The 22870-nt window shown below is 38.0% G+C and overlaps 1 protein-coding gene and 1 long non-coding RNA gene across 3 annotated transcripts in view; both read right to left on the bottom strand.

The window, feature by feature from the left end:
- Positions 1 to 15948, bottom strand: part of LOC134815594 (connector enhancer of kinase suppressor of ras 2-like) — a 32593-nt gene extending 16645 nt beyond the window's left edge. Inside the window, exons 1-8 of the mRNA XM_063824146.1 lie at positions 15753 to 15948; positions 15497 to 15600; positions 14836 to 14895; positions 14268 to 14362; positions 11719 to 11811; positions 8693 to 8828; positions 906 to 959; positions 632 to 748 (exon numbers count right to left, since the gene is read on the bottom strand). Of these exons, the coding sequence (XP_063680216.1) occupies positions 632 to 748; positions 906 to 959; positions 8693 to 8828; positions 11719 to 11811; positions 14268 to 14362; positions 14836 to 14895; positions 15497 to 15600; positions 15753 to 15813 (720 nt within the window). The 5' untranslated portion in view covers positions 15814 to 15948. The remainder of the gene's footprint in view (positions 1 to 631; positions 749 to 905; positions 960 to 8692; positions 8829 to 11718; positions 11812 to 14267; positions 14363 to 14835; positions 14896 to 15496; positions 15601 to 15752) is intronic.
- A 4463-nt stretch (positions 15949 to 20411) lies between these two features.
- On the bottom strand, positions 20412 to 22247 carry LOC134815623 (uncharacterized). 2 transcript variants are annotated; one of them, XR_010160259.1, is made up of 4 exons: positions 22149 to 22247; positions 21612 to 21975; positions 21302 to 21407; positions 20412 to 20789 (listed from the first exon to the last, which is right to left on the bottom strand). It is a non-coding gene; the product is annotated as an uncharacterized LOC134815623 (long non-coding RNA). The 2 variants fall into 2 exon arrangements; XR_010160258.1 differs by having other exon boundaries at positions 21302 to 21975.
- Positions 22248 to 22870: the final 623 nt, after the last annotated feature.

The following is a 22870-nucleotide window of genomic DNA, read 5'->3' as shown; positions in this document are numbered from 1 at the left end:
GTCTCATTTTAGCGCAATTACTCCGCGTCTAGTCAAATAAATATAACCGCGCGTTACGTTTATTGTTTTTCCGGTAAGGTGATGTTTAGATAAGGTATCAGTCAATTTAATCAGAACTTGTTCCATAAAGTCTGTCACCCTGGTTGCACTTTAATTGACATGCCGAGTGGCTCAAACCGGATTCAATCCATGTTGGAACCACTTTATTGTTATTCAGATTGATTGACATAGGTCCTCATCACTTACTTAACCCAATCACTTTAAAAAAATCTAGATTTGATCTGCTGTTATAATAACTAGAAGCGCTATTAATCAGTTATTAAATAAGCCACTGTTCATCATTATAAGCTAAGAAGTCAGGTGTCAAAAGGTTTTAACCTGCATGATATTTACTAGCAGTTTAACTTTATAGAAATACTAGAAAGCCCGTGGTCACAGGTTGGAACCTTATATTATTTTTGAAAACACTGTTATATATATGTTAAATGTTCGCTACATATATTTTTTCAGACCGCGATATTTACATTCGAAGCTGAAAAGTTAAACAAAGTCAAGAAAGTGCAAGTGAATAGTAGTTCAAGTAACTCTTTCAACCTACAGAAAGTATTATTTAAGAAACACTAAAACTTACCCATCCAGTATCCCCATCAGGCTGCAGAGTAATCCTCTCAAAAGAAGGACACCCTCTACTTCTCACCAGCTGACACTGCTCCCTCATGTAACCAGTGTTCTCCACCAGCGCCTCTAACTGTGTTTAATACTGTTAGATACAATCTTTATTTTACAATATATGCTGTTGCTTGTCAAGAATCGGTGTGATATCAAATAAGTGCGGTTAGTTTATTCTTTGCTGAGAGCTGGAATACAGTACATGTATATTATATTTATTTGTTTGAAAAACTTACTGATGCTTGTAGGCAGGCTGGGAAATTGTTGGCCTTCACGTTGTATGGTAATTCCTGAAAGAAGTAACACGTTGATAACACGTTGATAACACGTTGATAACACGTTGATAACAACATGGACATAACATTCAACATCTATGAAACAGATCCCTAGCTGGGAGGTGTGCGAGTATATTACGCAAATTAGAGTATTTTACCTGGATAAGGTAGTACTATACGGTTTACAAGAGACCGTGTGTGGTAAGCAACTTGTAAAACACTGCTACCCTGTACGGCTTCATAATACCAAAACTCTAATTTGTGTTGTGAGGTGACATGGCAATGTGCGCGGCAGCACGTCATACTGCAGCGTGTGGTGTGTATTATATACGGTATCTTATATAGTGGTCAAATCCGACATGGTTTTGATATATATATATCCGAACTTTGCTACATTCTAACTTTGCTACATCAGATATTCGATTAGACCACATTAAAATCACAGGTCCATTTTACCAATCATGACTTTATGTGCAGTCCGCTATGAAGTGTGAAGCTCTATTGTAAGACGAACATGTGATATGTTAGCACTTTGGTGCGAATTGTAACTCAGGTCGAGTGTGACTATAAAAGGTAAAAGGTAGATATGTTCACTATCATGGTAACACAGAATACAGACATATGCTGGTTAACGTGGGTCAAACTTGACTTGAGTGGTGATTTGCAGACTCACCATTGCCCACTGTTTACCCAGAAGTAATCCTTATCTCGGATTCGTTCATTTAGAAGCCCTGGAATTACGGTTGACCTTGAATTAAGTTCTGAGATCTCTCTAGATAATTCTCTTAGATAATTAGATTTCTCTGATTTGTTACCTTATATTCCAATTGACTGCTGAGTCGACTAGAGTAAATTAATCTATTTCAGGACAGCAAATCAAATCTTTTACTTTAAAAGGTATGGTTAGTGAGTATGGTAATATGATATTAAGTATATTTGAACCTGTAGTCTGTACCAACCCTCTTTAACCCAGTATCCAACCCTCTAACATCTGCACTACATTAACTTAACTAAATAAGGTAAAGCCAACCAGGGCGGCTAACTAGAACTCATTCCACTAGGTTGGGGGTCTGTTAAGGGCTAATTAATAATTACCAGGTTTCTTCTCTAGGGCGGCCCATTAAACTTTTATCCCACGATATTATTACTTATTTAATTAATGATTAGCCTTAATTACGACAATTAGCTGTAATGCTTACCAACCGGTAGTCGGTAAAGCCTTTATATGTAGAAAATTAGGGAGAATTATAAAAATTATCTCAAAAGAATGTTAAATCACGCGAGCTGTGTCATATCAAGTCTTCCAAGGATTGTATATAAATCGCAAGGAATTTCCAATTTAAGCTCTACTTTCAAGCAATCACCAAATGAGACAGCTTCTCTAGTTCAGAAGGAGTGGCATTCCTCTACAGTCTACATAGTACACGGTGATTTAACCTAGAAATAATGTCGCCTTTCTAATAGCACACCACTTTTAACAGCACGTAATCCATTCAGAAGAATCCTCCATTACGTGTCACGCGACCAAATCGAATTCATCTAATTCAGGTCCAATAAAATCACAATATTTTAATTTCCCGCCCTTTTTAGAAATAGCTGAGCTAAGTAACAAGGAAGGTGTTTGACAAATAGTTAGGTATTTGTGTGTCAGAGAGCTGAATTACTTATTGGTTAGATTGTACAATGTAATTAGATTAGTGTATAGTTATTATTATAGGGGTTGTACAGTGTGGAGAAGGTAATGTATTGTAATAATAACAAGGAGACTGGGAGATTAACTTACTAGATAATTATATGAATAGCAGGAATGTTTCTATAGAGTGAAGGGATGTATAGAGTGAAGGTATGTATAGAGTGAAGGTATGTATAGAGTGAAGGTATGTATAGAAATACGTCCTGGATTTAAGAGGAACACACAGTGTCTTGTAATGTGTACCGTGGTTAACACTGGTCTGTAAAACTTTTAGTTAAACTACCAGCTACATTACACGCACCACAGGTAGCATGCTAGATTACCCCCTCTAATACGAGGGATCTAAAGTGTTTTAAACTCTTGAAGTGAAATGTGAATTGGTGTAACTACGCCATGTATCATTACTAATAGTAGTTACTAACGGTAATGATGTTGTATTATAGGGTTGGGCCAATTAGCATATTAGTGTAACTGACAATAGCTGGTTAACAGTAGTTAACTGCTGTTTCATACCTAACTGATTTACTTAACAGTACATAATTATAAGTATTGACCAATCATGGAGACGCCAATGTAGTCTGTATGTATACGTATTCAGTAATCAGAGAACACAAAACAGAGAATATTAGCAAGTAGTTACACACAGCAGATCCATTACACTATTACTAGTGAAATTTAAAACTCCAAAACTCAGATCTGGAATCATGTAGATCATAATGAATGGAGTACTGTAGCTTAAAACAGTAACATAACACGATGGTTTATTACCTATTAGTTATTATACGCAGTGCTGACTCATGATAACAAGTAAGTTATTATTTGGAGAATATGCCACATGTTCGATCATGCTTGAAACTTCGCTCTATATTTAAACTAATTCTGCGGTGATAACATAAAACACAGAAAATCACCTGTTTTAATACTCAGCTCTGATTGGTTGATATATTTAAATTCTCAGTTCCCATTGGTCGATATTGCGAGCAACACAACACTTAATATACGGCAGATAAAATAATATATACAGTAGGTTTAGCGGTGTGACTAGTAGCGTTTCCCAGAGAGGCCTGATATACACGATAACTTTTCATTTACATGCAAATCAGGAGGGCTACACCGAGAGTCCTTGTGCTGGTCCGTGAGTGTAGATATGAAACATTTTGTAGACTCACTATTCAGTGGGCTGTACTACGGCAGGGTATGTGTAGGATTTGGTATAAAACTAGTGGCTACAAAACATTCCTTTAAATATGTATGTATTTTGGGAAAGAAAAGTTTTTAATATACGAATACTGAACCTGTAATAGCTGTGTAGAACTATTTTGTTGAGCGGTAAATTCCACACGAGCCATCGTGAAAGATGAATCGTTATTTATACATGGAATTTTCAGCAGAATTAGCGGCAAAACTAACTGGCTTCCCCCGGGATAACTTCACATATTACTGCGACATTTGGCACGTCTACCAGCATATTTTATACCACGTGTCCCATACCTACCAGCATATTTTATACCACCTGATAAAGAGTTACAGTGGAGATAAGATGTATGACACAGCAACTACCAATGATAAAGAGTCTAGCTGACCCGGCCCAATATTTAGCTTCAGAGAATGTGTAGTTACGAGTAGGATTACAACAACCACAACACCCTCACACAGGGCCATGTAGGCGGTGCAGACTGCAGATGAGGGAGTCTGCAAATGTCTACTAACATTGTGCATCTAAGATAACACTCATAACCTCTACTACTATTCTGGGAATATTTAACAAGATGCTAGCAAACCTACAGTGAACTGGTGAACATTCCAAATAAGAATAATGAACGCCCGCAGTGAATCATAGTAAACAGTGCGAGACCCAACGAAGGCTCAGACTTGCAGGTCATGCTCACCGACATCCGGAGCTAACACTAAACAAACTGATCCTCTGGAAGCCGAGTCACGGGCATACTAACAGGGGGCGACCTTACTTAACACAACTAAATAACCTAAAAGCATATACTGGGCTGAAGTCAGTAGATGAGATAGCTAGACTGATGGAGGACAGAAAGCTGTGGAGAACTGTTGTCAATGGATCTCGGGGACACTACCAGCCTTTTAAGTCAAGTCAAGTAAGTCAACTCATATATTGAGAAATAAGAATAGTTCGAACTATCCCAACAATGTACTGACGGAACTGTTAAACGTCTTAATTAGTGTACCAAAACCATGTTATAAAGTTTACCTCGTGGTTTTAGCTTTACGGATCGGGAGGGGGCGGACAATCTTCAAAATTACAAGATCATTAACAACTGCTACGAATAACTGCAACTAACAATACTGGTGTGACAGACTGAGACCCGACTGAGACAGAAATATATCAGATATGAGGTAATAGACCCACTCGTATTAATTATAATGATTCCTAGGATGTAGTTATTGCAGCTCTTCATCTCAGCTTCAGGGTCTCCTCCTCCTTTTTTAATGCTTCTTCCTCTAGGTTTTTAACGTTTCCTAACGTTCCATCAGGTCTGCTTGATCTAATGGCAGCACTCTTCAGTCTCCGAGCAGTTAACTTAGTAGACAAGGTGACTATAACCTGGGAGGCGTTTAGTTTCCTTGCTTGTCAGTAGCGGGTTAGGGAGTTTGGACTGAGGATGCAGTATTCAGGTGTTAAATCGTCAGGATAGCGCCACAAACTTGGTAACGTAATGTGTCCTGAATCTGGACCATGATAAATTGGCGTGTACTTTGAAATATGATGATATATTTTCATCACTTGTAAAAAATATAATGTGACCTTGCATATTGGACATCACTGTGTCTAGTATTACTAGGCTAACTCTCTCAAACTGAACCAAACCCGCTCAAAATGTTCGATACTCCCTTAATTCACCACTATTCGTGTAATTTGCTATTACAATTCGCATGATAACTAGAAATTACTGTGAAAATTTGTCGTGTAAGGAGTAAATAGGAACTGAGTAACACCGCCTCAACGCCAGATATACTGAACTCTTAGATAAGCAGTGAAATGTAAACGTTTTGTCGAAGTGATTAGGACATTGTCAATACGTCAGACTCTGTGTAAATGTGTACTGTGTAGTGAATAATTAGGTTTTGTAATGAAGAAACGTAAGGTATTTTCATGTTTTATATACCCATTACTAAACGGTAAATTAGGGCGCATACACTTGCCGAGGCAAAACATTGTTTAGATTGACGGTAAATGTACAGGTATAAGTAGGTATAATAAAATGTACACTGGACAGGGTATGTAACCTGACGTGGCCCACATATCCTACTTGAATTGACTCGTACACAGCACATTTGGTTTAATATATATATCCAGTATACCTATCACGTGATCCGCCTTCAATTAACTTTTCTGCGCCCAGTGAGGTAATTCCCAAACAGAGTTAAGGCGGTGACGCAGTTTGTCTAGATATGTTTGAGCTGAAGTAAGAAAACTAAATGGTATCTGAATTTTTCAAACTTTTCAAGATCGTGTGTAATGTAAGCCCAGGAGGAGTGGCAAATACAGGAAAACCCACTTCCATTTAAAGTATGTTGTTAGCACCTACTAGGGCCACAAAGTGCCCTAGAAGTGCCCTGGTATGCGAGGTATGTACCCTTGATCAATTTCCTGCGTCTATTTCTATTATATCAGTCCTCCCTAATCTTCGTTGTGAAAGTGAAAATCTAGAATAATTTAATTGTGTTTTAGTAATCAGCGATTAATTGGAGCAAGATTTGATAGCTGGAAAATAATTAACAATGCGGTCCAGAGAAAACTCTACACATTTCTAGAGATGGAGATTGGAGTTCAATTCCACTCACAATATCATGATTTAGTAGAATCCTGATATGCCTTTAATGATATTTCACTCAATAAATAGGTGCAGATAAGATATAAGAACTCAAGTCGAGAAAGCTCATTAAGGATGTGATCGATATCTAGTAAGTTCAATCTCCGAAATAATATTATTTGATGACAGCTCATCAGCAAATTTATCTCTCTATGACAGCTTCTTCCTGCTGTTTAAGGTAGAGCTTCATTTCACTGAACCGCATGATAGCACATCGATTGTTTATCACCATGATGATAAAATTGACAAAGTTCTCATAATTAGGTTGTACTGCTTTCTGCGTAATGGCCAGCTACACACACATAGTTCGTATACCCCCTCGGTATATACCTATTCCTTTGTAGCTGTAAGGCAATTTCAGAAATGTCAGCGAAGCTTCGAGAATTTGAAGATACGCACTGACAAGTTCACGCTTCTTCTCGAAGCCTGTCATCCTTCCAATTGACAGCTTCAAAGCTTCAGCAGCTTGCTTTGCTTCCAAAATGAGTGCAGCCTTGTGGTTTGCTGAATGTTGATCAGAAAATGTGATGAACCGGTTATAAAAGTTTGCTAAGTTGACATGGTGTACAACATTGTTATACATACCTGACATACCTACACGGGTATAATAGCACAATCTAGACTCACAGTTAGCAGAGCAATTAGGCGGCTAATTAACGTTAAGTGGAGTAATGTTGAGAAAAGTTTAGAATAACATGCACAGGCACAGACGCAAGAGCTAATTTACAAAACATGATGATCATTGTTCATCGTACTGTCAGTGATTAGATTATAATAGAAGGAAACCACCGGCTTAACATACACTTCCAAGGTAGATTTATCAAGATACAGAGTTAAACAGATCTACTCAATAGCACGTGTTCAGTTTAACAAGCCTACTTTACTGTGCCCCAATTTGACACAAATTACCTAACTAGGATTGGTGTTTTGGAAAACGTAACCAGTATAAGCCATTAGGTCAAGGTCGTGCACTTAAACTTAAGACCTAAACTCGGACCTCATTTGAGTTGTCATGATAAGACAGGAATGAGCCTTCGCCCGAAGTAGCTAAAGGTATGGGAGGTATGACGAGCTGGGAGTTTGTAGGCCGTATAAAAGCTGGTACTCCCTCACTCCCTGGCACCTATGAGGTAATGGTTTAATAAAACTGTCAGCTAAGTTAAATGCAGCTTCAGCAGACTAGCAATGAGATCATCCTTAGCAAAATACATGTTTTACATGTTTTGAATCCTTACCCTTTTCAATGAGACTACCGTCGCCATATCATATTGGCTTGGGATTTGATAGTCAGTACAGCACAACTATTTGACTATTTGACAGTCAAATAATTTGACTACAATCTGAGAGCTCGGGAGTATTGCTAGAAGTGTGATTGACACCCCTGAATCCGGACAGTGAATGTTCGACACCTGAATCCCGATACAATGAGATAACTACTGAGCTCTGGACCCGGGACTGGAGTGTTGACAGGGAGACATTGCTACAATCTCTCTTAATCCTCAGGGGAGTGTGTTGTGATGTGGAGCCGGGATCACGTGGTGTGTCACGTGGTTTAAACAGCACCTACTCACCCCCAACTTTAGGGAGATCAGATAATTGCTCTAAATTAGACTCTTCTTCTCTGTCAGGTACAAGTAAGTTTGTAAATTGTATGTGATTTTTCAACTTTTACCGAGAATTTGAAGAATTTGAAATTAGATGAAACTAAGGGGCGAGGTTGCAAAAATGTAATTATTTCCGACGAACACTAAATTTTATTCTCCAGAAGTTTCAAGGTAGACTATTTGTCTTGTGTTATCATATTATTGATAATTAAGTGAATTATAGTGAATTATGTCGTGATTTGTGAGTTGGCAATGTTGAAATTGTATAATAAATAGTTATCATAGTTAGTGCTGCCAATGGATTCCTATTCACAGGATATCAAAATATCAATTTTCTGTTGAAGTAGAAAAGATAATTAGTTGGCAACAGATCGAAACATTGATTTGTTAATAATCAAATCAATATCATTGTTTGCCTTTTATTTAGACATTGTGCCAGTACAGATACCAAAATAGAAACAAGCCACATTGTCCAGCAAATAAGTAGGATAATGAACACAGCACTTCTAGACGTGCAACCAGGCAGTGAAATAAACATACTGACTACAACCAAAACATGCACATTTCAAATGTTTTACAAACGAACAAACAGTCAAACGAACAAACCTGTGGGATGTCAGGCATGTTGATTCCAGCAGCTTTGAGGCCCAGTCTGAGTTGTTGAGCTGCTTGAGTTACTGTGTACAGACTACAGAGGAGCTGGTGTGCCATCTTACTCTTCTCTCCGTACACAATGTGATACCTGAGGTAGTGGGATATAGTCTTATATTGTAGTATATTACTACATATTATTATATACTATATACTTTATCATATTATATGTGTCATGTGTGATGTGTGTGAAACTGTGTAAGACTACACGGTAAGGGTGAGATATAGTATATTATATTTCAGGCTAGAGGGTAAGGGTGAGATAATATAGTATATTATATGCCAGGCTACAGTAAACTCCAGCCTTTACTTACTTACACGAGTCTCAGTCTAAATTATAATGCAATATTTTCAAGGGTTAATCATCACTACCTTAAACAAGAAGATACGAGCTAGAGACCAATATCTCTTTTGTTATTTCCGCAATACAGAACATCTTTCAACTCCTGGATATGATCAGCATGTCAACATGTCAGGATGTTTATCACCAATTATCCCACCCTCTCTATTATAAAAGCGCGTGAGGGCACGTTTTATTAGACACACAGACCCGCTCCCTCCCCGTCTTATACACAACACTAGCCCCGTATAACTGCACGAGATATTATGAGGTGTAGATAGTATCCCTGGTAGTCTGCAGCTGATATTACAGGTGTTATGTGTGGAGCTGTGTGTCTGCAGCATGCTAACTTGTCACTGCTATATCTAGATACAGTGCTGCAGGTGTGTCTTCTTTCTGTGGCCAGAGAGCACTACATTACAATCATTGTGATCATAGCGCCTGTACTAATTGGAAACATTCCTGCCAGGGAACATTCCTTTCAGGGAGCAGTGCGCTCTATTTTCTACTTGTAGACAGCACAAGAGTCACTGAGATATGATCTGCTTGTGATGGAGATATAGTTGTAAATAGTACGAATTCTTTGAACGATCATACTGACAAGCCTTATAACCAGCCTGTACCACAATTCTACAGTATTTTAAATGGGAAAATATTGATCGAGTTACTCGAACAGATGCTTAAAGAAGAAGATAAGAAATAAGGATGGTACAAATAAACCAGCACCCAATACCCATTATCGGGACACCATGAAATTAAATTAGATTTGGCTGCCCGCCAAAAAACCAAACCTCTGACTTGGCTAATAATATACTTTATTCATTGTTCTATGAAATTCACCATTTTATCAGAGTCCAATATCGGTGATAAAACTGGGTTGATGTAAAAGGTACGTGTTTCAAATAGTGTGACCCACCAGTGTTGCCATTGTAAAACAATTGTCTAAGAGTGCTACGCTAGCATATTATAATCACATTCCACACTGCACTCCTAACTACGAGTAGTCATTATCACAATCTCGCTAAGTCACATTCCTTGCACAACTTGTTTTCAATATTGTTATAATAATTCGTATGTATTGTCTCTAATGTACTGCAAGGAAGCTTTTATTTTAGCGAGGGGGTATTATCAGTGACCAGACAGAATGGCTACCTTATTTTTATGGTGAGATACTGAATTTTTTAATGCTATTAGAAAACCAACCATTTTTCATGAAACAGAGATTGGTCACCTTATATCAGTTATATCAGCGATGAGACGACTTGCAAGGCCTCCTTACTTTAAGATTTAATGGATTTAATTTGAAGAATTTAAACGTGCGGAAATGTTGGAATTTTTTGCATTCTTAAGTGACAAGCTGCTTTCATCAGTTAAAATAGATTAAAAGTACTCTTCTAGAACTATCGCATCTTTATAATCCTACTTTTCAGAGCAGCCGCACGTTGGCTTTGTTACTCCATTCTAAACAGGAAATCAGGATAATAAAGAATGAGCCCACTTCTACAGATGCTGGTAACTCATTTCCGCAGTTTTTAAGATAAGACTAGATAAGGGAAAGTTCTGGTTCACAGAACGCCTGATTAGCCAATACTGTGACTTGTGGGAAAAAGTAAAGTTTGTATCATGATCTAACGTTCTGCTCAGATACTCAGTACAAGACGTCATCTTACAAAACTGAGGAAAACTTTAGCATCCTAAAATTGTAAATAATATCTTGAGTAGATTATTAACAGTTGCACCCAAATGTGTCTACTGATCAGACATGCATGATGTATGTGTACACTACAGCAACTGAAGACCCGATATTGGTTTCAGACGGCCACTGCCCAAATGTAGTATAATAGAAAAATACTCCATATTTCTGTGATCGCCAGAGCCAAAGTCGCTGGCCCATTAATATTGAAAATATAAATTTGCAATCCAGCGAGGGCCGGTATTCGGTAAATTGGAACATTCCAAATAAATGCTGAGAATCACTCCTGGTAATACCACATCAGCGGAACATGTGAATTCTTTATCTCGTGTCACAGAATGACCAAATAGAAACAGGAACTTAGATCATTCCAATGAAATCCGATTCCGAACCACCAGAATTAGAGACAATCTTTATGTGTCGACTGGATCCATTAAATACATACAGTGTTTGCACTTCAATACGGGGTCCAAGTGTCGGTCTCCTTTACCAAGCGCTAAGTAAGCGCTATTTTTACTTCTGATCAATATTAGCATATCATAGTGTCACATGTGTAATATAACATCTCCGATACGCCCACTGGAACTGTACATTCTATACATTATTCACATAATATATTACACCAACACATCAAATCTGTATCACTGAGGTTGGAGACAAAAGACTAAAATTACTATCGGCTCCTAAAAGTGGATGTCTAAATTAATCTCTTATCTATGATTGAACGGGTCACAGATAGTTGCAATTTTTAGTACAAATACATAATTTATGTACATGATCCATTTGATCAGTACAAATATGATATACAAGACGTAATCAGTAATCAGTATTAATCAGTAATAAGAGTAGTAGCCCAACAGCCATCCTACCGCATGGCATGTACGTGTTCGGGGTTACTTCCCACTTTTTTATATATTATAATATCAAGCAACCAGAAGATCCACTAACTTGTCCATATGAAGGAGAATAGTTCTAGTCAGATTGCCACAGTTTATACAGCTCATGTACAGCTCCTGCTTTCTCTCCAGATCTCTCTTTTCCCTGCGAGAAATTAGTTGATTAGATGATTATTATATTGATTTAAATACGGAAAAGGAACAAGAAAATGAACAAGTGTAATCAAATCAATGAGTTCATAACAGAAGTTTGGTTCCATGTTAAGTGTCATAAAACCCTACATACCATTGAACGTATTAAACATTATGACTACACGTACACATAATATAACATGATGTACATTATGACTACACATGATATAACATGATGTACATTATGACTACACATAATATAACATGATTTACATTATGACTACACATAATATAACATGATGTACACAGTACACATGATATAACATGATGTACATTATGACTACACATAATATAACATGATGCACATTATGACTACACATAATACAGGGTGGCCCATAAGTGACTACCCACACGCAACCTCTTAATAACTCACGTAATTCGTCTCCAAATTGCACCAAAATTTCAGAGATTATAGATATGGGTCAAACTTAGATTTCCTGAAAGTTTCGTAAGCCACGCCCAATTACAGTGGGCGTGGCGTGACACTCCCTCTTTTTCACTATTGTCTTCATAAAATGAGAACGCTTTAAGCTAAGAACTCAAACTTTTTTGCACACATTTGGCTTGATAATTGAAAACTTTTCCAAAAGTTTCAAGTTCATTGGTTAAAATATGGCTGAGTTATGACCATTTTAAAATCCATCGGATATGTGATCCGAGCACTCAGTCAGTGATATTTGCACTCAATTAGTGATCTCGTCACCCAATCTGATCAAGAGTAAGGCGTTAGCGTGTATTAATGAGGTTCATTAGGCTTTGATTGGATACCGATGATGACTTTGCTAGAAAGGAAAACACAAATTTTTAGGATAAATCAATAAATAAAATCAACCTCAAAGTAGGGATCCACATTCTGCTTCGACAGGAATGTGTTGGCGAAATCTATCCTCAATTGGAAATCACGGTCTAAAAGTTGGTGTTTCTTTGTGATCCGATAGGCCCGGTTAGAAAGGTCTTGCTTTAGGATTCGCTGAAGGGTTGTTCTGCTGAGGTCTAAGGCAGGAGCTCGTTTTCGGGTGCCAATTTTAGGTGTATCCATCACGTCACCAACAACCATCGTGATGTTTTCTGCAGTCCTCGAAGTTCGTCTTCTGCCGACTCTTCGCCGATCGTGTGCAGAAAACGTAAACTTGATCTTGTGATGAATGTCAAAGCAGCTTTTCCGGCAAGGGGGTGGTCGGTTGAATTTCATCTGAAATTGTCGTTTAATCTAAGGGTAGAACACCCCATTTTCTTTCTTCAGGTAGACGAACAATCGTTGTTCTGCAGTAAAGGGAGGATAGTGAACCATTTTCGATGATTCAATGGATGGTTCATTCCTTTTTATTGATTGTAAGGAACCTGTGACTAGCAGGGCTAACAAGCCCTGAAATGGTGACACCACCATAAATTCGTGTGATAGCGTTTTAGGTGCTGTCAGCTGTATAGGCCGGCCCATAAGCAGGCTGCAACCAATCAAGCGGTGCATGTGAGCCAAACAGGCCATTAACCAAGTGACGAGATCACTGACTGAGTGCTCGGATCACGTATCCGATGAGTTTTGAAATGGTCATAACTTAGCCATATTTTAACCAATGAACTTGAAAATTTGGGAAAAGTTTTCAATTATCAAGCCAAATGTGTGCAAAAAAAGTTTGAGTTCTTAGCTTAAAGCGTTCTCATTTTATGAAGACAATAGTGAAAAAGAGGGAGTGTCACGCCACGCCCACTGTAATTGGGCGTGGCTTACGAAACTTTCAGGAAATCTAAGTTTGACCCATATCTATAATCTCTGAAATTTTGGTGCAATTTGGAGACGAATTACGTGAGTTATTAAGAGGTTGCGTGTGGGTAGTCACTTATGGGCCACCCTGTATAACATGATGTACATTATGACTACACATGATATTTAAACATGATGCACATTATGACTACACATAATATAACATGATGTACATAATGACATTTTTACAGCACGTTTAAAGATAACCCATATAAAGCCCTATCTGGATTACCACAGCAAAACGTTTATCAAAGTCTGAGATAATGTTGACGGTTTGTGATAATTTCCTGTGAAACTTGATTCTAGTCTGTTAGTACGCTGTTAACATTCCGTTAAAGGGTCTGGAAACCTTATGTATTTAACTTGGTACTAGTAAATTCTTATCAGCCAACAATTTCCGTGCCCTAAAAAGCACGTACAGTAATTTATTCAACCTTCAGCTGATGTCCTCTGATACTGCGACTTCTGGTTCTTTAACTCAGTGTTATTACGACAACACTGGTCTAACACGTCACAACACACAAAACATTACTTTGAGAAGCTTTTAACACTTTTTATGTGGCAAGTTCGTCACAGCTACCGTTAGAAACACGTGACCCAGTGATTGTAACAGAAAATGAGGTAATACTTGTAATAGTTATGCTCACATTTTGAGGTAAGAAATGTGATCTAACGCTTCCAAGGCGCTTGAGAGAGTTCTGTCTGCTAGCGGGTAGAGAAGGTAGTTCTTGTTTGATCGGTCCTGAAATTAGAAATATGAGTAAAAAGAGAGATAAATTGGAAATGGTGTGCAAAAAGGAAAAAGTTTAAAATTACAGTGTTTCTCGAGGTAAGAATCTACTAATGAAGATGTATAGAATGACATATTATATGTAATATTGTTATGCAATTGTTGTGTATATATTTCATCCCACAGTTTGTTGACACTTGAAAATCTTTAAAATAGAACAAAATAAGGTTTAATTATGTGAGCAAGTCAGAGGAAACGTGTAGACAAGTGTATGAGTGTACGGCAAAGCACGGCGTCAGAGGAAGCGATAACAAGCATAATCAGACAAAACTGATCACACGACACACCACGTGACAGTGATTAAGAAGAACAAACAAGACTTCGGTTGTCGATTGTAAAGTGATTATAACATTTAGGAGAACAATACGTGCGGTATTATATACACATGTGCGCACTGAAGATACGTGAGTAGAACAAATACTCACAACATCACGTAGGATTGAAACTGCTGAGAGGAGAGCTTCTTGGTCGTACATACCCGCGATCTGAGGAAGATACAGCGTGACAGGGAGATTATATAAACTTGTTTTGCTCTATTTGGGAATTATAATAATTTAAAACAGGGAGATAAAGTTTATAATTGATATCTTGGCGTGTTCATCGATCAGTTTGCAAATCGCGATATTTAAATTTAAATATTGAAATGATCTGTCGATATTGTGTGCATGTTTGACTTTCCTGCCAGTAGACAGATTTCCTTAGTTGAGACTTGAGAGTGCCCCGAAATACTAATCAAGTGAACAGTGTTAAGATTTAACGCTAACATACTATGATGCTCCTGAATCTGTGTTACAAATTTCAGGACAAATCTATAACAGTACCCTGTTTGTTATTCTTTAAGATTGGTGACGACATCATGGGACATGTTTTAAGATACATAGAAAAAGTTTCCGTTTAAATAGTGCAAACAGTTTCAATTTTATATTGAAGTTAATCATTCTAAAAGCATCTCACTGCTATCAATCACAACTTTATCCCGGCCTTTGGAGCATTATATTCAATTTCAATAACTTAAATTATAATAATTTGCCAGTTTCTCCTCAAAATATTAAATTTTAGGGAGGAATGGTATTTATGAACACTTACCTTCATGCCATCAAGAGCGGCCCATGTGAGAGTGAGAAGATCTTGCCCAGTAACATGGTGTTGGGAGAGTATTCCAGCATGCTGTCTAGCCAAGGGGTGCAACCCTGCGCAAGTTTTAGCTTATCAAGCTTATCGAACATAAAGCAGTAATATTGTTCCAGAAAATTACTAGAATGTTAGTATAAAGAACACGAATAAAGAATACAAATGGGTGTGTCAAGTATACAGTAAAAAACCTGAAATCATAACTACTAACCTAAAATCCATTTAGAAACCGTTTTTGGTGACCAAGAATGAACAGGCCCAAAGTGAGGCATCACTGATTGAAAACTTCACTGAACCATCCTAAGTTTTTAGTGTTTTGTTTACAGGGACTATTGGGGCAGGCAAATCCTGGCTATTATATTGCTGTCAGTTCCCTGCCATTCTCACACACCCATGAGCAAAAATCTACCAAGGTCAGTCACAGCAATTAGTTTTCAATTTAACCTAAACATTACATATAAATTGATATATCAATTATATTCTTGAATATCTAAAATGATGACATCATTAAGTTATACTGGGGCAGGGGGCAAAAATTAGTTACCCCTTCCCAAGTGTATTATATAATTACAAAGTGAGCCTACTTACACAGCCAACTTAATTCACTAGATTTTGTCAGGGACTCCTACTTAGGCCTGATGAGTAGCTTTTTTAATTTTAATTTACACATGTGAATTTAAATCTAAATAATAATAATATTATTGTTAAATCTAAAATAGCTAATAATTTAACTAATTATCAGCCCTTTGAGCAAGCACTGGGCAATGACATCCTTATATATAATACAAATTCATGTCTGTTTATTTGATTATGTTAATTCTCTTCCGAGAATTAGTCGATTTGAGGTCTTCCATTGTGGAAGTACCTACAAGCCAGTAGCATATATGTACCAAACTCATGAGAAGAGCAGATAAAGGGTGTCTAATCTTATAGCTAGAAAATTACCATTGTTGAAATTATATGTATATAATTGTTCAAAAAATTTCTTCCTTTAGGACATCAAGCCTGTGGCGTAACAGGTGGCCCCCAGGCCCCAGACCATGCTGTGCAGGGCCAGAGCCCCATAAGAGGTGGCACTTATTCCCTGAATTGTAGGCGTTTTTTACAGAAATCCCGGCCAACTTAACGTTCAATGGACGCAAAACAATATCTGGGGTGCAAAAAGCTCCAGTGGCACTAATATGCTGTAGAGGTGCCCAAACAGACCTTTTTTAAAGATCTAAGAAATATTTGTAGGGGTGCAAATAAATTTTAGCAGTGCCAGAGCACCAAATGATGAGATTATGCCAGCGCCACTGCATGAAGCTTGACTGCTTTATTGGTCCGATAGACATCCCGAAACAAATACATTGGGACATAGCATATATAGTTAAGTACAGTGCTATGTTTACAATACACCACAATTTAGATGTACTGAAGGGATATCCTAGAAAGATTCTGAATCTTTACTTTACTTTATTACACAGATGTGTAATTTTGCTTCAATCCAATAAATTCTCAGCTATTGGCAACAAGGCTTTTAAGAACAAATATGTCTCAGACAAAGTCCTTAAATTTTGTCAGGACATCAAGCTGTTGTCATCAATTGCTGTTGAGGAGCCCCAAGCTGCTTTGACTGCATATATACTAAGGGAATTTGTCACCGGTGGACGTTCATTCAGAGGACCATCCCGGGTATAAGTCACTTGTTTCAACCATTGGAGGATTGCATCAGAACAGATTTTATTCCAGCAATCTTGGGTAAGAACGTATCAGACTTGGACCGCTCCATATTTGCATTGCCGGTCAGACATGGTGGCCTAGGTATCTCCAACCCAGTTGAAAACTGCAATAGAGAATTCACAGCCTCAGTCACCATCACAAAAGACCTCACAGACCTGATTATCAACCAGCAAAACACCCTTGAACATTACAACATGTCAATTCAAAATGACACTATAAAAAGTCTCAAGGCAATCAAGGAGAAACACTTATTTACGGTTAGCAAATCAATAGAGGACAGTGTAAGAGATCCCAACCTAAAGAGATCTCTCCAGTTCATCAAAGAGAAAGGTTCAGAATGTTGGCTTACTGCACTTCCATTGAAGAGATTTGGCTACTCCCTGAACAAGATTGAGTTCCGTGATGCTCTGTACTTGCGCTATGGTTGGGAGATCCCTAACACCCCATTTCACTGTTCTTGTGGAGAGAGAGAGATAATGTGAATCACACAGTTATATGCAAGAAAGGTGGCTATGTTTCTATGAGACACAACAACACCCGCGATCTAAATGCAGAGCTGCAGCGTGAAGTATGCAGAGATGTAGTGACTGAGCTAGCATTGATACCCCTTGATAATGAAGAAATTGTTGGTACCAATGCTGATAGAGCTGCACCTGATGTATCCTCACGAGGTCTCTGGAGCACATTTGATCGAACATTCTTTGATGTCTGTGTTACCCACCCCAACTCACCCACATATGACAAAAAAGATATGGAACAGATCTATAAAGCTCATGAAATGAGGAAAATGAAAAAGTACAACAACAGAATCATCCAGGTGGAAAAAGGCACCTTTACCTCACTTATACCACAAGAGACTCGCTGAAAGACTATCCCAGAAGAGAGGAGAAGACTATGCAGCTATGTGTTACATGCGCACTAGGATTAGATTCTCAATCCTCAGGAGCACCCTGATAGCGGTCAGGGGTGAGAGAGGGAGACGGCAATCGTATACATTGCCAGTCAGTGTAACTTCGTTTAACTTGATACCTGCCACCATGGACTATGAATGTTTCTAAACACTATCCTTTTGATATTGAGATATTGGTATCTCAGATCACGTGTACATCGTTCCTTTTTCATGACACAGTAATTTATTGACACTCACAGCTATAATTTTAATCATTGAATCAGTATTTTTATCTGCCCTTGGGTTATATTAGTTCAGGATGTGTTAGATCCCATATAATATGTGAAAACTGGCCACGGGCCTAAATATTACATATCGATCAATTACAATTCATTAACATTACCAATATTAAAAACTGTCCAAAATAGTTAAGTCCCATATACATTCTTCTGCTTTAGCTCAGCTGCACCAAGATACCATATATAAAACTATTGAAATTAATCGGTTTCTAAATTTTCTAGTTGGCTAGTCGACACTGGAGAAATTCAGTTTGTAAAGTAGAGTAAAATAAAGTAAAAATAATGACATCACATCATCGCACATGTTTGTCACACGCTGTCAGTTGTAGTGCGCGGCTGTATCGTGGCGTTCGCCACAATAGCTAGTGAATCGATTGACCATTGTTAATGACTTAATGATCTGGCCCAGCGCGCTACTTCGTAGCACTTGCCATCGGGCCATAACATTTTGAGAAGAAAGCGGCGCGTGCTACTTCGAAGAAATTTAGACGAGTAACATCCGTCAAGTGAATCGACAGTGAGGGTCACAACGTGATACACATGAATCGAGATCAAATTTACTGGGCCGCGCTCAGCCTGTCATTCCGCCTAATCTCTATTACCAACATTAAAGCCTGGGGTCCTCAGGTAAGATCAAATCGTATGCAATTTATTTGTCATACGTTGTATGACCCACCCCTCGTATCGTCAGGACGATCACATAGTGAAACGATCGTGGGGGTCGCAACGTGATACAACAATTTATTAAGTATTTAAAATCACTATATGCGCTTATAATTTATATAAATCTGCACTTCACGGAATACTTTTTAAATATACCAACAAATTGGAGGACTTCGCCGCTTCGACGCGCCGCGCGAACTAGCATTCTTGCTTCGCATCGTCGTCGATCGTTGCTCTTAGCTCTGCTTCGCAGAGCAACGATCCCGATGGGTTGAAATCGTCAATCAAACCAACAAACTCAAAAACTACGTAAAAAGCACAAAAGCATAAGTAACCTCAAAAGTGATTTTGACAGATGTTACAGTTACTCGTATAAATTTCTTCGAAGTAGCGCACGTGCTAAGAAGTAGCGCACGTGCTACGTTAACGGGTGATACTCGTAAAATATCTGTTCCATATGTTCCAGAATTACCGTCGACGAGTCCAACTCGGCGCGCGTCCTGGTAGGTTATAAATCTACAAAAAGTTTAGTACTTCACCTAACCATGTGCTTTCGCGCCGCTGCGGGCGCGCTTGTTTCACAAGTCAAGAAAAGCACCTATCCACGAACACCGATGGGAAGGTTCGTGCGCGCGCGCGCAGTGCTGACAACAGTGTCTATGTAGCGCAGATAGTCCTGTCCCTCCAGTAACCACTTTTCAGGTCTTTTCAGTAGGGCTGACACAAGGGCTATATGCTATAACAATGTCAATAAATTTGGTAAATTTCTAGCTTTCTGCCAGAAATAAATTTTCGGTTTTCTATAGTGTATAGGGGTTAATTAGGTTTAAACTACAGTACAGCTGTACTTACACCTACATTCACAAGCATGCAAGCTTTGGTCCAATGAGCGGGAAACGGAGGACAAGGTCTGGTGAAGTCATAGTCACGTGACCTCAGACCCAATCAATTAGGTTCGGGTATGGTCAGCCCCTTGTCACCCGATCTTGAGGTGACGTACGACACCTCGTTTACGCTATCAATGTCTGGAAGGCTACAAATTTGTACATGCCAAATTCAGAAGATTCGTAAAGAGGTGTGCGAGATGACGATATACATACATACATAGAATAGATATAGAGGCCGCATAATTATGAGGTCTACATAAGCGATTCAAATATCACGACAGGCCCTATAGCTCAGGTGACGTACGTGGTGTGATGATCGAATACTTTAATCGGAGGCTATGATAAATGCCTCATGTTCATTTTAATTTTGTGGTTTTCACTATTAAACGAATAAAATAAAAGGATTGTGGTATAATAATACAAACAATCAAAATTCACGATCAAATTATATCAATAAACAAATATCTACTACTATGTTACTTATATTTATATGAGACAAAAATTCATTACCCCGCTACTAAATAGTCTTCATTCTCGGTGGCGTCTACTACTAAGAAAGACAAAAACTCAGATGGTCTCATGAAAGAATTTATCACAAAATTAACACAAGAGAAATAATAGGACACTGTCTAGCTGACGAGAGGAGGGAGAGTAGGAAGTTCGAGACCGCTTCAAAGGTAATATTTTCTTTATAAAACGGGAAACCATTCTCAGATGAAGTACTCGACATTACACTTCGCTATCCGAAGAAACAGGTTCGTCGCTACAGGGCTCACTTTGACTAGTTCCTGAAAAAGTACATTTAATGTAGTTAAAAATACAATTTAATACACTGTAAATGTTTCTGTTACAAAACGTAACAGACTAAATTACTAATTTAAGAATATCTAATACAGTTTACGGTACTGGCAAACATAGGAAACCTAAAACGAATAGAGCTGAGGGGCTATTTTAAGACAGATTGCAAGACAGATTGCAAAAAATGATTATGGTTCATGGTTAGCATACGATAACCATGAATCGAGATACACCTGAGATAAGATTTGAGATTGAAGTCACACAGAAAGGCGTGTAACTTATTTATGCTTATTTATGCCCTACGTAACCCCTGGTATATCATTATTTGTTCAATTTCACACATGTTCAGATATCATCAAGATTATGTAACAAAGTAAACTTGTTTGTGCCTTCTGTGTTTTAATTCCTTAAGACTATATGATATAATAACAATTCCTAGCACTTCCAGGCCATCAAATATACCTAATTAAAATAAGAACAAAGTTATTAAAATACAACGTACCATGCTTTCTGTTTACAGGACTCAGGAGAGTGTTCGGTCTTTTCTACCTGGTGTTTTCTACCTGGCACACGTTCCTTCAAAGTTTGGCTCTTTTAACACCAACTCACTGACAGAAGAAATAACATATTATTATTAAGAAACTGTTTACACCATTAAAATATTCAAACCCCCTAAAAGAAATCAAGTCATCCTAAAATGGTGATCAGTACAGATCAAGACAGCTAGAATTAAAATTTGTTTCTCCAAGCAACTCTATCATCGGCTAATATCTTAAGCTTATTAAGATCATTCAAAGAGTTAAGTTTTAAACCTCTACGGGTCAAATCATTCACAATAATCTTGAACAAATTCTTTCTTCTTTTTTCTCCAACAGGAGCGAGGAAAACATGGGTAAATTCTGTTTTCTCTGTGTTAATGAACAGGTTAAACTCCTTGAAGACTTCCTTAGCTATTGGTAGGATAGCTTCTCAGGATTCTTTTTCCACGTTCATGAAGTTACAATCATCTGAATACGCTGACTCCAGTGGCATACCTTCTTTTGAAATAGGGGGATTGGGTATGTGTGGGGGAGACTCTGCTAGTCGATGGCGTAGTTCTATAAGAGCTCCTGCTAGGACAAGAGTGAAAAGCTTGCCGGAGAGACTGTCACCTTGAAAGGACCCAAGAAGAAGTAACTGCGATATATTCGTTCTGTTAAGACAAAACTAATATGTACAGCGTATTCATTGTACTACTGTTCAATCAATAAGATATTTTATTCGGTAAGATAATCAAACATCAAACTTCATCGGTGAATTTCTATCGACACACTAGCCAGTTTTTTCTTTACAAAATTAAATTAACTTACCACAGGATGTTCGGACCAAAATAAGTGCCAGCAGGAAGAACATGGTCATTGTGTAGGTGGATAATTATGGACATATTGTAGCTGAAACTGATATAATTTATTGAAGTGAGGACGAAGTAGTTATTTAATTAGACTACGTGGTCACAGTCAATGAAACGTAAAGTAAGCAGTACAAAATGCTATTGAAAACAATCATATCTTGGCAACCCTAAAAATATGAGATGCAATGACCAAGGACAAAGGTGGTAGCTCAGTTTAAAATCTTTTGGAGTATGGTATCTATAACTTAACACAAAAGAATTTAACACGAATAAAAAGTGTGAGTTTCGAGAATCGTGGGCGTTCGGCAGTGTAAGGAAACAATACAGTACTATACAACTAACTGAGCATTCTGAAAATTTGATAATATTAATCTCAAATCTTATCCAACGAGAAATTCGTCGAACACAAATTATTCAAAGCGGCTAACAAATGGTGAAATGACTAAAACGACACGCGCGGCGTCGGATATGAGGACAAAAGCGCGGGTAATTTTGGCACCACTGTACAGTGGTGCCGAAATCGTTGGGTGTGTTCATGGCTAGAGCCCTTTTTACCGCCGTGAGGCGGGCGCGCGCTACTGCAAGCGCAAGGGCTCTGGATAGAGCAAGTTTAGTACCAAAATTATGATATTTGAAAAACAAATTATTTTACAATTTTTACAAAATTTATACAAGGCCGGG

The sequence above is a fragment of the Bolinopsis microptera genome, chromosome 5 (genome assembly GCF_026151205.1).
Source record: "Bolinopsis microptera isolate Bmic1 chromosome 5, MBARI_Bmic_1.0, whole genome shotgun sequence".
Lineage (NCBI taxonomy): Eukaryota > Metazoa > Ctenophora > Tentaculata > Lobata > Bolinopsidae > Bolinopsis > Bolinopsis microptera.
The sequence above is the reverse complement of the archived record's forward strand: the minus strand, read 5'-3'. Positions and strand labels throughout refer to the sequence as shown.